This window comes from Ostrea edulis, chromosome 6, assembly GCF_947568905.1.
Source record: "Ostrea edulis chromosome 6, xbOstEdul1.1, whole genome shotgun sequence".
Lineage (NCBI taxonomy): Eukaryota > Metazoa > Mollusca > Bivalvia > Ostreida > Ostreidae > Ostrea > Ostrea edulis.
Window position 1 is genome coordinate 1,613,665 of NC_079169.1, and position 16,834 is coordinate 1,630,498.

The 16,834-nt window shown below is 36.2% G+C and overlaps 1 protein-coding gene across 1 annotated transcript; it reads left to right on the top strand.

Moving 5' to 3' along the window:
- The first annotated feature begins 2,685 nt into the window (after positions 1-2,685).
- LOC125646432 (uncharacterized) lies at positions 2,686-14,174 on the top strand. Its single transcript, XM_048872704.2, has 10 exons — positions 2,686-2,772; positions 5,574-5,906; positions 6,181-6,275; positions 6,479-6,728; positions 8,947-9,055; positions 9,229-9,283; positions 9,518-9,722; positions 12,366-12,490; positions 12,635-12,779; positions 13,362-14,174. Exons 2-10 carry the CDS (start codon positions 5,579-5,581, stop codon positions 14,156-14,158), a joined length of 2,109 nt encoding a protein of 702 aa, XP_048728661.2. The 5' UTR covers positions 2,686-2,772; positions 5,574-5,578; the 3' UTR covers positions 14,159-14,174.
- Positions 14,175-16,834: the final 2,660 nt, after the last annotated feature.

The following is a 16,834-nucleotide window of genomic DNA, read 5'->3' on the forward strand; positions in this document are numbered from 1 at the left end:
GTCCCAATTTAATATTGACATCAACCACGCCTGTCTGTCCCAATTTAATATTGACACATAGAACACCCCTGTCTGTCCCAATTTAGTATTGACATAGAACACCCCTGTCTGTCCCAATTTAATATTGACATAGAACACCCCTGTCTGTCCCAATTTAATATTGACATAGAACACCCCTGTCTGTCCCAATTTAATATTGACATCAACCACCCCTGTCTGTCCCAATTTAATATTGACATCAACCACCCCTGTCTCAATTTGATATTGACATAGAACACCCCTGTCTGTCCCAATTTAATATTGACATAGAACACCCCTGTCTGTCCCAATTTAATATTGACATCAACCACCCCTGTCTGTCCCAATTTAATATTGACATCAACCACGCCTGTCTGTCCCAATTTAATATTGACACATAGAACACCCCTGTCTGTCCCAATTTAGTATTGACATAGAACACCCCTGTCTGTCCCAATTTAATATTGACATAGAACACCCCTGTCTGTCCCAATTTAATATTGACATAGAACACCCCTGTCTGTCCCAATTTAATATTGACATCGACCACCCCTGTCTGTCCCAATTTAATATTGACACAGAACACCCCTGTCTGTCCCAATTTAATATTGACATAGAACACCCCTGTCTGTCCCAATTTAGTATTGACATAGAACACCCCTTTTTGTCCCAATTTAGTATTGACATAGAACACCCCTGTCTGTCCCAATTTAATATTGACATCAACCACCCCTGTCTATCCCAATTTAATATTGACATAGAACACCCCTGTCTGTCCCAATTTAATATTGACATAGAACACCCCTGTCTGTCCCAATTTAATATTGACATAGAACACCCCTGTCTGTCCCAATTTAATATTGACATCGACCACCCCTGTCTGTCCCAATTTAATATTGATATAGAACACCCCTGTCTGTCCCAATTTAATATTGACAGAACACCCCTGTCTATCCCAATTTAATATTGACACAGAACACCCCTGTCTGTCCCAATTTAATATTGACATAGACCACCCCCTTCTGTCCCCATAGACCACACCTGTTTGTCGGCAATATTTTCTCAGGGAGCTACGGCTGTCATGGCATTTAGAAGGATACGAATGATGTTGCTGACGTTGATATTTCTTCATAAGAACATCCGATTTACAGGACAGTTAGTTTTATTTGCGCACGAGAGATCTTATATCGCCATATTCTTGCATCGTCATCTGAAAAAATTCTTGAGGCATATCTTCCCACTACACTTACGTCCAACCATACCCCGAAAATAATTTCGTTTGTTGACGTAATCATGTTAGAGAAAATGTAACTGGTGCATACTGGGTCCACGTGTAGTTGTATATAGACCATCTATGTCTAGGTCCCTATTACAGGAATGCATTTTGCTGTTAATATTCAAACCCCAAATTATCGCTGCTCCAAAGTAAACCGGTGTATCAATAATAGTAAAGCACAAGTGCCTGAGGACAGGACACGGCACCTTACCCCCACCCCCCTCCCCCCGAATGTTTACCCCCGGGCCTCTTCATATGAAATACTAAGTCGGGTTTGTTTTTGTTTTTTTAATTTTTAAATGAAATGTTAAATTGGCACATAGAATGGTACGGAAGCCGATAGGTGCCAGGGTATTGAATTAATAATTTAACTGGCGGCCGCCACTTCATTTATGTGGCGGCCACCACTTGTTATCTGGCGGCCGCCACATAATTTAACTGGCGGCCACCAGTTAATTTATGTGGCGGTCGCCAGTTAATTTATGTGGCGGCCGCCAGTTAATTATCTGGCAGCCACCATATAAAATAACTGGCAGCCGCCATATATATATATATATATATATATATATATATATATATATATAGTGTTTTTATCGATTGTACTGTTGAATACGTAGAACCACGGGGCTGATCCCTCCATTTTTTTTTTTTTTTACATCGTTCAATTTGTGTTATTTTCACATGGAAACTAAATTATTTTCACATGTGAAATAAGGCTAATTGGCGGATTGGCCCCACCCCACTCTTTTGGTGGTAGTAATGACTGGTAAAAATGTAATAATGAATGAACTGATCAATTGAAAGATGAACGGAGCCCCCTCCCTCCAATATTTAGGAGTACGAAGTTTAGACAAAAAAGACATTTTAGGTTCCTTTTCTGCTTGTCAACAATTGTAGAAGACAATTCTCCTCCGACTGTCCCTATACACTTTTAAAAACGATGCTGTGTGTTTGCGTACTATTCTAAATCTTTCCAAAATAATCACTCAGTGATACGAAAATTTTACATCGTTACATTACATATATAGATTAAGTGGCGGCCGCCTGATAAAATAACTTGCGGCCGCCAGTTAATTTATATGGTGGTCGCCAGATAATAAGTGGCGGCCGCCAGTTAAATAAATATTATTTCTATATCCTGGCACCTATCGGATTCCGTAGAATGGACCAGAAATATGTCATAAAGGGTGATTAACCAAAAAAGTTACAAGAGGTCCAGGGGTAACATTCGCGCGTGTGTATGTGTGTGTGGGGGGGGGGGGGGTGGGGGGGGGGGGGGTGCTGTCTCATGCATGTCAACTTCTCGAAAGTTTTCGCATTTCGCGGGATTGAGTCCCTTAGAAATAAACCAATCATTTCCAACGTCACATTTACGCTAGCCAATGAGACGCATATATATACGTAAAAAAAAAATTATGTGATGTTTGCAGACGGGAATGAAACTAACGTGGAAGATAACAACTTATGAAACATACAAGGTACAGTGATTGTGTATTTTAAATCATAGATGCTTAAGACATACTAAATATGCATGCTTGGAATAAAGGATCTCGATTACAGACTCTATACACTCCTCGATCCTTGCTGAAATTTTTAGGGGCGAAGTGCCAGTCTAAATTTTTAGGCGCCGAAAAAACCCCAATATAAGCCCACACCTAAATTGAACCCCCCCCCCCCCTCACTTTCACTTTATAAATTATATTGTATCCCTGCGCTTCGAACTTCCCAGCGGTAGTTTAGATACCCTATAGATTCTATAGGCCTAACAACATCACGTTTGTGTTCATGGTTCTCCGGTGTATGAAACCGCATAAAATTTTCAACTTTGGTTGGGGCCCATCTTCCCAAGTCAAAGATTTCTGATCCATATGGAGCGGAGCGGATCAGAAACCCTTGACTTGGGAAGATGGTTGGGGCCTAGCCAGTGGCGGATTTAAGGGGGAGAGGCCCCGAAAATTTTAAATTACGGTAATTTACTAATTCATGGTCTCTTGTTTAGAAAAATGTAAACGATAAAAGAAGCAATAATTTCCTCCACTCTCGGAGAAATAAATGACAAAATCTTTGTGATGAATTGAATTAATTTTATTTAGAGAACTTGCATTTTTTCCAAAACCACTTAAAATTTGTGTCATTTTATTAGTTTCACGTTATTAAAAATGATAGAAAATAGTGAAAATGACTACATAGGACACATGTTTGAAGCCCTATTAAATCTGTATAATCCAGGAGCTTCCGGGGGCTTTGCCCTCTGGGCCCCCACCAGGGCTTCATCCTGGACCTACTTGGGGCCACAAAGTGGCCCCCAGACCCCCTGCCTCATTAAGTTGCACACCCCTAACCGTAACCGCAATTCCTTGATCCACCCCTGCTAGCAGTAATGTTACTCGTTTATGTCAGTTTGTGCTAACCATGATCTCTGTTACGAATACACGTAACAGAGTTGTGCCCCCTTGGACTTCAGTTTCCACTCATTATCTCAGCACAGGAAGCGTTAATTTTGTCTGAAATAATAACAGTAAAGGTTCTATACCACCCTTAATGAAATGATGACATAAATATTGGACTTTGGTGTGGGTGATGATTAAAGCAGAATTTTGGAGCTAATTTGAATCAAATTTTTCAAGCAAAACCAGTGTTCGAAATTGGTTTAAAACTTGGTATAGACCACAGGTCTATGCCAAAACAAGACGACATAGACCTCATCGAATTGGCATAGACCGCAACATTGAAAAAAAATCAAACACAAATTAATTCAAAATATTGTTATTTGACTTCTAATGTACAAGTTTAAAAAGCATATTTTCTTCTCATTTCCTCATAACATTTATCAGACGTCGACTGACCATGTAGAGGTCCTTTGGGATAACTTTATTGCTTTAAATCTAGAAATTGGCTTAGACAATTTGGTCTATCTCTATTACGATTGGCATAGACCAGTGTCATTTGACATAAAATCGGTCTATGGTTAATTTCAAACACTGCAAAACTTGTTTCCTTCCTTGTGTTTTTTTTTTATTAAGGGTGGTATGGTATAGACCCCTACTATTATTATTACAGAGAAAATTACCAGTTCCTGTAATCTTGGTCACACATGCATGGAGATTTTGAATTGAAATTCGGGATATAGAATAATTAGATGCACCTGTAACAGGAAAGGAGAAAATGTAACGGACCAGACTGGGATTCGAACCCGGGCTCCCTGAATCTCTAGTCAGGTGCTCTATGAATAACTGAGCTATCTAGCCACTGGCGATCGAGCCTGGCTGACCGCTACATTCCTCCCTCCTTAAATGTCTTCACACCTGAAGACATCAACCCAGGATCTTAAACCCTTGGCAGGCATTTTCACTTGTCAATTCCAGGGGCTGGTCTACGGCACCAAATGTAACAGGAAGGGAGAAATCATAAATGAACATGATAGAGGTACTTTGGACAGAGTTATGGCCCTTAGGCATGTCATTTCAGCTGAAAATAAATGATGACGTGTACCTGGAGGAATGTTTTCAATCAACACTTTCTCTATAAATTTACAGTTGGATGCAACAAAATAAATCTCCACAAAATTTTGATTTTGTTTAAGATATTTCTAAGGAATTAGATTTAAACCACAGTAAAATCATATTCATGACAACTGCATTTATTGAAGCTTTCATGCAATCTATTTATGTAGCGTATTAAATAAGAAAATGTTCTGAAAAATAAAATTACAGAATTGTGTTTGTAAAACATGGTTTCCTATGATAGCTTTAAGTTTAAAGAAGTGTATCTATGGCAGTCAACCTGGTTAGAACACTGGTGGACAGGGAACTTGGTCTGAATAAGAGCACTTCACTAAAGATTCAGAGGGTCTGGGTTCAAATCCCAGTGTGGTGCATTACATTTTTCCCTTCCTACCTACTCTTGATGCCATAAACTACCTTCCTAGTCTGAGTGACAAAAGAAAATGCCTGCTAGGACATAAAGACCTAGAATCGTGTCACTGTCTTTGAGACAACTTTCATGGAGGATGGAATGTGATGGTCGGCCTGGTGCAGACGCCTATGCCCAAATAGTCCAGTTTGTAGAGCACCTGACGAGAGATTCAGTGGGTCCTAGGTTCAAATCCTGTTTTGATTGAGCTGATGCATGTTTTCCTTTCCTGTTACAGCCTAACTTCAGTTTAACATGACCAGTATAAGCAGTCCTGTTCCAATGTTGTATATTAATTGGTAGAGGGTGTTTACTGGAATTCTTTTCTTTAGAGAAAGAGAAGTCTTATTAAAAATTCTATTTGCAGGCAGCATGAGTTCCAATGAGAGTACCCAAACTATTCCCAGAGTGTCCATTAACATTCATAGTTCAACTACTTTCCATGGATTCAAACGTTGTGAACAGGCCAAGAGGTGTAGACGAAAGACGAAAAACAATGGTCGACATCTAAGTCCATTTCAGGATTGTGACGACAAAATACATATCCTGAAAATTCTTACAAAGAATGACAAGAACTGTGTCCATTTATATCCTTCTATAAAATCGAAGAAAAAGTGCAGGAAAAGGAGAGACAAAAAGATTTCAAGACCAACATTCAGAGTCTCCATCCCCATTTTACGAATTAACGAAGAAGGCAAATGTAAGTTACCATATAAGTGAAATTTTTAGCGCGACACAAATTCAGCAATTTACTTATGAAAATGGGTATTATATCTAGCAAGAGCTAAACTTAGCGACTTTATAATTCTAAGAAAGATAACCATTACCTACATCACAGAATAAATTTTTAGTGATCTCAACACCCTCGCTAATAATGCCAAAATTAAATTCTTGCTAAAGTCTCTTCTGTTGTATGGATATGCCAATGTTACTTGTACTGCTATACTGGTAAATGACTTGTATAATGTAAACAGTTGAATCAGACTGTGAAGAGGATTTAGAAGATTTAGAAGAAATCAGGAAAAGTATTGAGGAAAAAATTTCAAAGGGGAAGTACATGTTTTCAAAGGTAAGGTGTGAAAGCAGTCTAATTAAAATCAGATTTTCTTTAAGCGTTACATTGGAGATATTCTCCAACTGTTACACTGGAGAGAAGGTCTGATTTTAATAAGATTGGAGGTGAAAGAAAATATTATTTGCTGTCTGAGTTAATTCAATATAGTCAGGATATTTTCGTATTAAAATCTAGCTGATAATGTACAATTTTTATAGCATGAAGAAAAGGACATCCATAAGAGGGCAGAGGACTATTGCAGAACTGTTGCTGCAGACATATACCATTATGTCAAGCCGGGAGAAACAGAATCACATTTAAAATATCCGTCCTTTTTGGCAAATAAGGATTGCTTTCATCTGAAGTACCTTCCATCATATAAAAGGCAAAGCTATGAAACTCGGAATTGCTACGTCAAAAGCCATGACGATATGGATCCCTATGACAACACCAAATTGCTGCCTATTGGTACATGAGAATTAAATAATTCAATCATTGTAAATTGGGGGATATTGATTTTGGTCTGTATGTTTGACTAAGCATTATGTGTAAAAGTTTCTGGTTTAAACACAGAACCTCCAAAAATAGTTTTCATAGGGTGTTTCCCCTCTTTAAAAAGCAGAACTCAAAATATACCATAATGTTACATGTGACTTGCATTGAAGCTGATGTCTGAGGCATAAATTCACTAAAATTGCTTATTTGACATTGATAATACACAGTTTTTCTCTAAGAGTATTGAAATTTCCATGCTGCTAAAACACAATCAGGGTAGACTATTTGTGTCACAATGAGTTATCGAGCTTTACACTTATATTCTTAAAAGTGGATAAATTTTGAAACCTATTTTTTGTTCTTATGTCAATATAAGACAAAAAAATTTTCATTTAAAATACAACTTAATTACCATTAACTTTCCTTGCAATATTTTTTTTTTTTTTTTTGAAAAAAAAAATTCCTTGTTATGATCATTGAAATTATAGTAACATAGAAATCATTTTATATTGTGTTTTATAGTCTGAATTCCATACCTTCAGTGAGCTGTTGGTTTATTACATAATTCTGAAAAGATTGGGACAGGAACAAAGTTTGGCTACGGACTCTAATCTGTTCACACTGTATTATTTATTATTATGCTTTCGATATTTTACTGTTCATCAATTTTCTACAAAATTCTTTGTAATATTACTTTTCCAAGTCCTGAAGAATAAAACAAAATTTATTATATTCTGTTTTATTAATTAATGGTTTCAAAACTTTTCTTACTAAAAATAGGACTACAGACACTACAAAAAGTGAACATTTTTAAAATTTAAGTACCAATTATTTGATGCAGAGGAGAAAATTTTCATTGGAATTAACTAATAGATATGTCATACCTGATATATATAATTTGTAAATTGGTTGCCATATAAACAACCTTATTATATACTTTCAATTTCATCTCTTCTTTTTTCTTTAAAAGTTTGCGGGCATATATCACACGATATATGCCCGGAAACATTCCGGCCCGCAAACATTACGTCACAATCAAATTTCTACGCCGTTAATTTTCAAATTTTTCGTGTTTTTCATCTTTTACTCAGTTAAACTGATAAAGTTATTGTTAAAAATAAAATTATTGTTAGTTTCTAAATGAAATTGAAAGTATATAATAAAAAGGTTATACACTTTGTATGGGAAATATGACGACCTCGTTTTTTGTCGCGAACGGACCTCGCAAGCTCGGTCCGTGTACGCGCCAAAAAACTCTGTCGTCATATTTTCCCATACAAAGTCTATAACCTATAAATATACAATATTTTAGCATTTTTAGTATACCTATGACCCTGAAAAGTTGAAAACATCATACAGGTGCTGATACTTATTTCTTCTGTTATTTTATAGCCAAATCTGAAACTGAAAATTTTGAAATTAAGTGTATAAAATGCTTTTACTACTAAGATAAAATTTGAATACTTTTTCTTTTATTTCACCATGCAAATGATTGATACAAATACATGCAATCAAATTTGACACAAATCACACCCTCAAAATCATTGTATAATTTTCAATTTAACCAACTTTTCTTGGTTACAAAATAATGCAAAGTACTTATAATGTTTAGGAAAACAGAAAGTGTCTACATTACAGTGATGTTATTCTTGAAACTGTATCTAATTAAAGCAACAAAGATATATCAGCTTCCATTACCTGTAGATTAGTAGAAATTTCCACCCTTAAGCCAAGTGGTATAATTTAGAGAATCAACATTTTTCCTCAAACAATTTTTTTTGGATACAAATTTTATAAGTATCAGTGATCAACAAGTTTACTGTTAATTAAGGTGTCCCCTTAATGAGAAAGATAAGTCTTATGATGAAAATTCTGTAACATTATCATGCTTGCGAGCAATGCTGTTGATTTGATTGTCAAGGTAAATAAAACATCCCATATGTTTATTGTAAAATGAATGCCATTTTGAAAATTTTAACTTGGTACATGTATATGCAAATGACATATTTTTCATTTATATTGATTACGGAGAGGAATGTTTAGAATATAATTTTGAGTCATTATAAAGAATTCTATTAATTTTGATGAACATATGATGTTTTATGATTTATATGAATTGTATGTACCGATATATTGATAGATGAACAATGATAGTGCATGCATGTAATTTAACATAATTATTTTTCGAAAGGTACCAAGCTTTTGAGGCCTTCGGGGAAAGTAGTGGAGCTAGTGGCAAAAGTACTCCAGGAAAGTCCAAATGGTCTGCTACAAGTCCCCCAGATTTATGCTGCTTTACAGTGAGTAGCCTTATTAACAGTTTAATAATACTGTACATTATATGTACTAATAATTGTAATGAGAGTTTGGAACTCTGCAATTTCCAAGCCAAATACTCTATCTGTCATCATTTGATCACCACATTCCTTCCTTCAAAGATCCTGTATTTTTATTGTGTTTTGTCATTTTACAGGAACAAGTACCCTTACTTCAGATATATGGAGAAATCGGCCATTAGTAGCTGGAGGGTAAAGTTCTTGTTTTGTTTTGTAGGTAATACAACGAGAAATGGTCACTTCACACTTAAAAAACATTTAAGCATTAAAGGAGTCCCCGGACACTTTTACTCATGGAAATACCCAACCTTCCACATGCATGTACTAGTAACATGGATGAATATGAATGATGGATAAAATTAGCATGAACAATTTATTTACACAATATAACTTTTAATGGAGTATCAAAAATGATGTTTTTTGCAGTCCTCAGTTCGTCATGCTTTGTACCAGAAGTGGTTTAAGAAAGTAAAGTTCTTTGTGGCAGACATCCAATGTAAGGGTTCGTACTGGGCCCTCAACACAGAACCTGACCCACCCAAACGAAAGAAGCTAGCGAAAAACAAAACAGATTCCACCCAAGCAACTGAAGGAACAGAATTCATAGAGGAAGCAGATGAAAAATCTACTAGTAAGTATTGAATAAAAACAAAACCCTCCTGGATTGAATGAACTCAATTGTGTAATTCTTCACTACGGAGGAATTAATGAATAAAATTGTAAAGGAAAAAGCAGTTATTTCTGTTTGCTTTCCTAAGCTGACAGTGCTGCAAATCAATAGGTCTTGAAATACACTAAAATATACTTGGTTTCTAGATTAAAGGTTAATTTTGTTCATTGATTATACACACACATTAAGATGTGCACTTTTTGTAGATAGATTCAGGGGGCCCAGGTTCAAATCCAGGTCTGATCTGTTGGATTTTCTCCTTTTTTGTTACATTTGGTGCCAATGAAAACCCCTGGATTTGCAGGTGAAAATCCTGCCAGGGGCAAAAATCTGGGTTGTTATTTTTCAAGTGTAAAGACATTTAAGGAGGAAGAAATGCAGCGATCAGCCATATTCGATCACCAGTGGCCAGATACCTCAGATGGTAGAGCACCTGACTAAGGATTCAGGGGGTCCGGGTTCAAATCCTGGTCTGGTCCTGCATTTTCTCCCTACAGTTACAAGATGAAGACTGCTTATGACCTGAGTGAGTGCCATGACTGACCCCCGAGGGACGGCCTGATGGTCATATGGATAAAATCATGGGTTCTGCAGGGAATTGACATTATAAGTTGCTTATGACTATGATAATTATTAAGTTTCTGAACTACAAGGTCTTGTGGCATCAGGGTAAAGTCTCTGGGAGAAAAGTACAAAATTATTTTCAATATAGAACAGAGAAACTTAAGGAGGCATACTACATCATCATAATGGCTGACTTCCTTTTATAGCATGGATGAAAATATAGATATCAGGAATATTTGTCTATTCCTTTTAGATTTAATTCCCTAGCTGAGTAGCTCAGTAAGTTATCATGTTGACTGCTGAATTGTCGATCATGGGTCCAGCAGAGATTACTTTCTGATAAAACTGCATTTTTGACTAATTAAAGTAAATTAATTTCAAAATATTTTGTACATATCTTCTGCTTTTTCATTCACATCAAATTTCTCTATAGTTCTCAAATTCCTCCTTTATTAAGATACTACATGTATATGTGTACATTAATTAATTAGCATACTATATGTGTGCATCGCTTTAGAGTGGTTTAAATTTATAGTCATATAGGGCGCTATATAAATAAATATTATTATTATTAGAGGGCGAAGCCCTCTCACGGCCCGAAGGGCCGTGAGAGCGGAGCTCTCCCTATAGGTAACACATATATATACATGTTTAAAAGGAAAATATAGGAAAACAATGAAAAATTAAACCATACCTATGGAACTTGAAAATTTTGGTACTAATGGCGTCGATTCGAATACTATCACGTGGACATGTATTTCTCCATTTTGAATCTCGTCTACCCTAGTTCACGTCGTTCTGAGATGTTACATAAAATTCGTAAAAGCATGTAAATCTTATTTTCTTAATCATATATAATCACTCCACCATTAACGTCATGTTTGTTGTTGTGGTTCAAACGCTATGTTTGTAAATTTGCTGAAAAACGACGCTGAATATGACGTCACAATGTACTGTTTACATCAATTGCGTTATATTTCCCGCGTTCAATATATAGGCGGATCAAATATCCAAAATTAGGATGCTTTGATACAGCTCCGTCCTCGTGCTAACTTCGGGTTGTTTTGGTTCTGTTTTGGATATAGATACTAATGCCAAAATTTGTTTGCTTCGCCCTCAAACACGGTCACACCATAAAACATATTATATAAATACATATATTCAAAATTCAATGGTAGGTCTGGAACAATTTAATGCCATCATGGATAAGCATTGTCATTGTCTAATATCTTAATTTCACACTGACATATATATTTTGGTGCTGATCATAAACCAGCATACTTGAAACTGTGTGATGTATATCTTCGTAATTTGTAGAGTTCTTTAAACATTTAATTATACATACAGTATTTCAGATGCCGGTGTGTTTCAGTTTGGATGAACCCAACATTACAAATTTCAGTTGTAGGTCTATTTCTAATGAGTACTTAGTCGTGTTATCGACTGGGAACCGAGTTTGTGTAACCTGTACGTCACCTTGAAATTTCCATAATGTATGCAATCTCTGCATAGTCACAGTACACACCTAATGAAGTCAAAGAAATATTAAACTAGCTGTCATTTACCGCAAAAAAATGATTTCAGATAAAACCAGCTCTACTGATGTTGAATGCTTTGAAATATAATTTTTGGAAAAATATTTTTATACTAACATCAGCATTTCTCTTCATATTATTTTGACAACTACATAAATTTTGCATCCTATACAGATGCATAGATAATTAGATGAGATTTCCCCCCGATCATTGAACATTCATATTACATCAATCATTAATATGAATGCATGAGTATTTTTTATGCTCATTTCTAATTGTTATCTTATAATTATGGGAAGGTTTATATATATATTTGAAAATGATGTAGATTTAGCACATATTATCTCTGTCAAATGACAATAAAAAAATCTCTTGGGAGTGGTGGTGTACGATGTTTAAGTCCGTAGTTAAGACTTTGAATTATATTGTTTTCTTGAATCTTCCATTGCTTTTGTTATCATGAGGTAGAAAGAATTTGGTTGATAACTTGAGAACTGCGTTTTAGAAAAAAAGAGATCAAGAAAGAGGAAAAAGGAGTGTCACCTGCAATTCAGATCCAATGGGGAACTGGTCGAAATAAAAGAAAATCAAAAAGATGTCCGTAATCACAATGTTACCAACAGTCTTCAGGTACACTATCTACGTATTTAAAGGCAATGACATGGCTAATTGTAGTCAGGTTGAATTTGATTGACATTGTTACATTTTATGAATTTATAAATTGTACTACAATGATAATCATGTGTGTATACAATGTATATATGCATTTCACAGGACCTCCTGAATATAGCCAAGCAGTATGGGCTCACTATATCTCTTGCTAGCACTCCCATTCCAATGAAAACTGAAGTGGAGGATGGCTCCATATTTCCAGGTGATCCAGTTCTCTCCAGCTTGCCTATAGCTCACCTAAATCCAGGTATTGTCAGTCTTTACGGATAAGTCCAGTACATATATATTATTACTACAGTAACTTGATTCGAAGAGTTGGATCACGTCGAGTTGACAGGTGCGGATCATCAGATCACACGAGATGCTTAGAGTTTGATCTGATGATCCGTGCCTATCAAAGAGACTTGATCCAGATCCAACTCCTTGGATAAGTTTCTGTAGTAATGATAAATTCATGATATACCCCCTTGTGCATTTTAAATCCACATTTATAAGATAATAAATGTAATCCAAATTATCAAAAACACAGACATACAGTGAAATTATGTTTTGTGTACGCAGTTTTGTTTTGTGACGTGGTCGATATTTTCCACAAAAAACTTTGCTTTGATGCATTGTGACGTCATCAGTTTTAGAGGATATCAGAAAACCAGTGTGGTGATCCGGAAAACAGGATCACCCTCTGAAATCCACAGTATCAAAAAACGAAACATTGATGAGTATATATAATAAATGTATTTATCAAACTGGATTTCATTATAAACTGATTGCAAAGAGACTGCATGCAGAAAGTTTATCATCAATAATGTTTTCAAATGGAATATTTCAGAAGCAAATGAACCAACACTCCCTATTTCTGATTGGAATGTGATGAATTCATCCTTTATTTCTGGAACTGTAAATACCCGGGGGTCTGAAAGGAATTTGGTGTCCCACCCTTTACTACCTAGCATCAGTAGGTATTCCAGAAGTGCGGATTCATCTTCAGAAGAAGGGGTACCAGGAACCACATTCAACAGAATCAAACAAACCGTACATTCGCTGGAGAAAAACACAAAATCCTACTCTCATGAAATGTTATGCAATGTACAATCAATATTCACCGATTCTGATATATTGTATGTTAATAAGGATTCGGCAGACTCTGACAGTGAGGAGAGATTCCTGTCTCGAGATTCTGAGATATTATATGTTAACAAGGATTCAGCAGAATCTTACTGCCAGGAGAGATTCCTGTCGAGAGATTCTGAAGAGATGACTGAAAACATCGAATCTGAAGAGTTAAGCGCTGTAAATTCTATTTGTCACAAGTCAGATGAATACGACAATTGTTGCATGCTTTATGAAGAGGAGGACAACCATTCAGTTGGAGTTAAATCTTTGTCAAACTACTACAATGTTCATCATGCCTCAGAGCCAGATAGATTCTATTCTGTACCCAGTCCTATAAGTGATGACTCAAACAGCTGTAATTTAGGTGACTCTGAATTTCTTGACAGAATCTTGCAAATTGGAGGAAATCCAGCAGAGGAACTGATGAGGGATGATTATCTAATAGACACAACTTTGATTAATGAAGATTCTTTCTTCCAGCAGTGCAAGTTTTTTGATAACATGGACGAATAAAAAGACATCTAATGCCGACAACACATTGTTGCATGTTTCATAGCTCACCCAAGCCATTTTATGATGTGAGGAGCTTAATTTTCTGATCAAAGTTGACGAATAGTAATAGGCCATCTTAAGGTTTCAAATCTATTCAAATGAAGGATCATTGAGCCCTCTTCCCAAGAGGAGATAAGTTATATGCATGTAATTAAACGAGATGTGTTTGTGAAACACTGATGCCCTCGGATTACAACAAAGTGGGACTGTTTAGACATTATAGTTTGGAGTTATTTTTGGTTGAAAATTTTCAAAGACTAGGTCAGTCACAATGTCAACAAATCTGGTATTGTTGGAAAGGTCTGTTCACAAAAAATGCACATGCTAAATATAAAAGAAGTACCTCTTACATGTACAAGATGTGGTTACATTCAGATCTTCCAAAAGTCGGTCAAAGGTTAATGTTAAGGTCACCAGGTCAAAGATTTTGTCACAGACAGATGGACAGGTCAAAAACTAAATGCCCTCAAATCCAAAGGCACAAAATTTTTAAAATGGAGTCATTTAGATATCTATTCTAGAACCACTGAGCCATAAAGCTCATGTCCTTGTATCAAAGAATTGGGACTGCTACTATCATGTACAATGTAGGTTGGTTGTATATTGTTTAACGTCCCTCTTGAGAATTTGTCACTCATATGAAGGGTTGAAAAATTTAGGCCTCTGCTCGGCGCTTATGGCCTTGAGCAGGGAGGGATCTTGATTGTGACACAGGGCCTCAATTTTTGCGGTCTCATTCAAGGGACTGCCCCATTTAGTCGGCTCTTACGACAAGCAAGGGGTAGGAAAAAATTGAATTCAGTTATCTTGTGATGATATATTACATGTAGCATTGTTAATGAAATTGTATACTATTCAAAACGGTACATACAGTTTCAAATCATCATTCATTATAAATTAATGTAATTCACTATATTCATGAAGTCTGTAATGTTTTTAAAAAATAGGAAATAAAAATCACTTTACTGTAAGCATAGATTCAATATAAACGTGTTCACTGCAGGCATATTTTACTGTACTTGGAGATCGTCTTGCCACATCAATTCAAACAGGTGTAGATGACCAATGAACTGTCCATAATATTTCGTCCATTTTTTATAATTATGCAATTCAAAATTTAGTGATAGAAAACAACAACTGTACAAAGACTGGGTTTTGCTTGTTTGGAAACAGTATGAAAAGCAGTCAGCACATGAAAAATTTTAATCTGGTACTTTGTGGTAAACGGCGATTTGAGCAATATGGAATCAATGTGTCGAATCTAATAAGAATAGTGCGTGTTGCCTCGAGTATGAATTCTTGTTCTGGAAAACAAATGAAGGAACAATCTAGCAAAACTTGTTGGGATTTAAATTCTAGTTATGACCCCCCTTCAAAGAAGAGGGGCATATTTGCGCGCCCCCCCCCCCCCCCCCCCCCCCCCCCTAAAGAAGAGGGGCATATTGGTTTGCACCTGTCGGTAGACCACATGTTGTCCGCTCAATATCTTGAGAACCATTCACATGATGATAATAATATTTCATATGTGGGTTGCTTATGAGTAGAAGAGGACCCCTATTGTTTTTCAGGTCAAGGGTCAATCTAGTCTGGACATAGGAATATAATGTCCGCTCAATATCTCGAGAACCCTTTGCTTGAAAGACATCAAACTTGGCATACTGGTACATCCTAAGGAGTAGATGACCCCTATTGATTTTGAGGTCATGTGGTGAAGGGTCAAACTGGGCATAGGAATATACTGACCATTCAATATCTAGAGAACCCTTTGCTTGACAGACATCAAACTTGGTACATCTTCAGGAGAAGATGACCCCTATTGATTTTGAGGTCACATGGTCAAGGATCAAACTGGACAGTTCAATATCTTGAGAACCCTTTGCTTGACAGACATCAAACTTGGTACACTGGTACATCTTCAGGAGAAGATGATCCCTACTGATTTTGAGGTCACATGTTTAAAGGTCAAGGTCAACCTGGACATTGGAATATACTGTCCGCTCAATATCTTGGGAACCCTTTGCTTGACAGACATCAAACTTAGTACAGTGGTGTATATTCAGGAGAAGATGACTCCTATTGATTTTGAGGTCACATGGTCAAGGGTCAAACTGGACATAGTAATATACTGTCCACTCAATATCTTGACAACCCTTTTGCTTGACAGACATCAAACTTAGTACACTGGTACATCTTCAGGAGAAGATGACCCATTATTGATTTTGAGGTCAAAAGTCAATTGTTGAACTGGACATAGTAATATATTGTCTCCTATATTTTAAGAATTATTTGCTTGATTGACACCAAACTTGGTACACTGGTACAGCATAAGGAGTAGATGACCCCTATTGATTTTTAGGTCACATGGTCAATTCACTCTTGACATAGGAAGATATTGTCTGCTCAGTATTTTGAATTGATGATATTACTATCAATTAAATGATGTGTGTGTATAACCCTTTTCAATTTTGCACCATGGGGGCATATGTGTTTTACAAACATCTCTTGTTTGGATTTGTTATGTATTAATTCAAAGTAAACAGATTCTGATGGTAAAGGAGCAGTCTCTACCTATATTTCTTGGGGCTTGATTTGAAATCCCACATGTTTAATCACGATCAGGGTATAATATAATCCTGC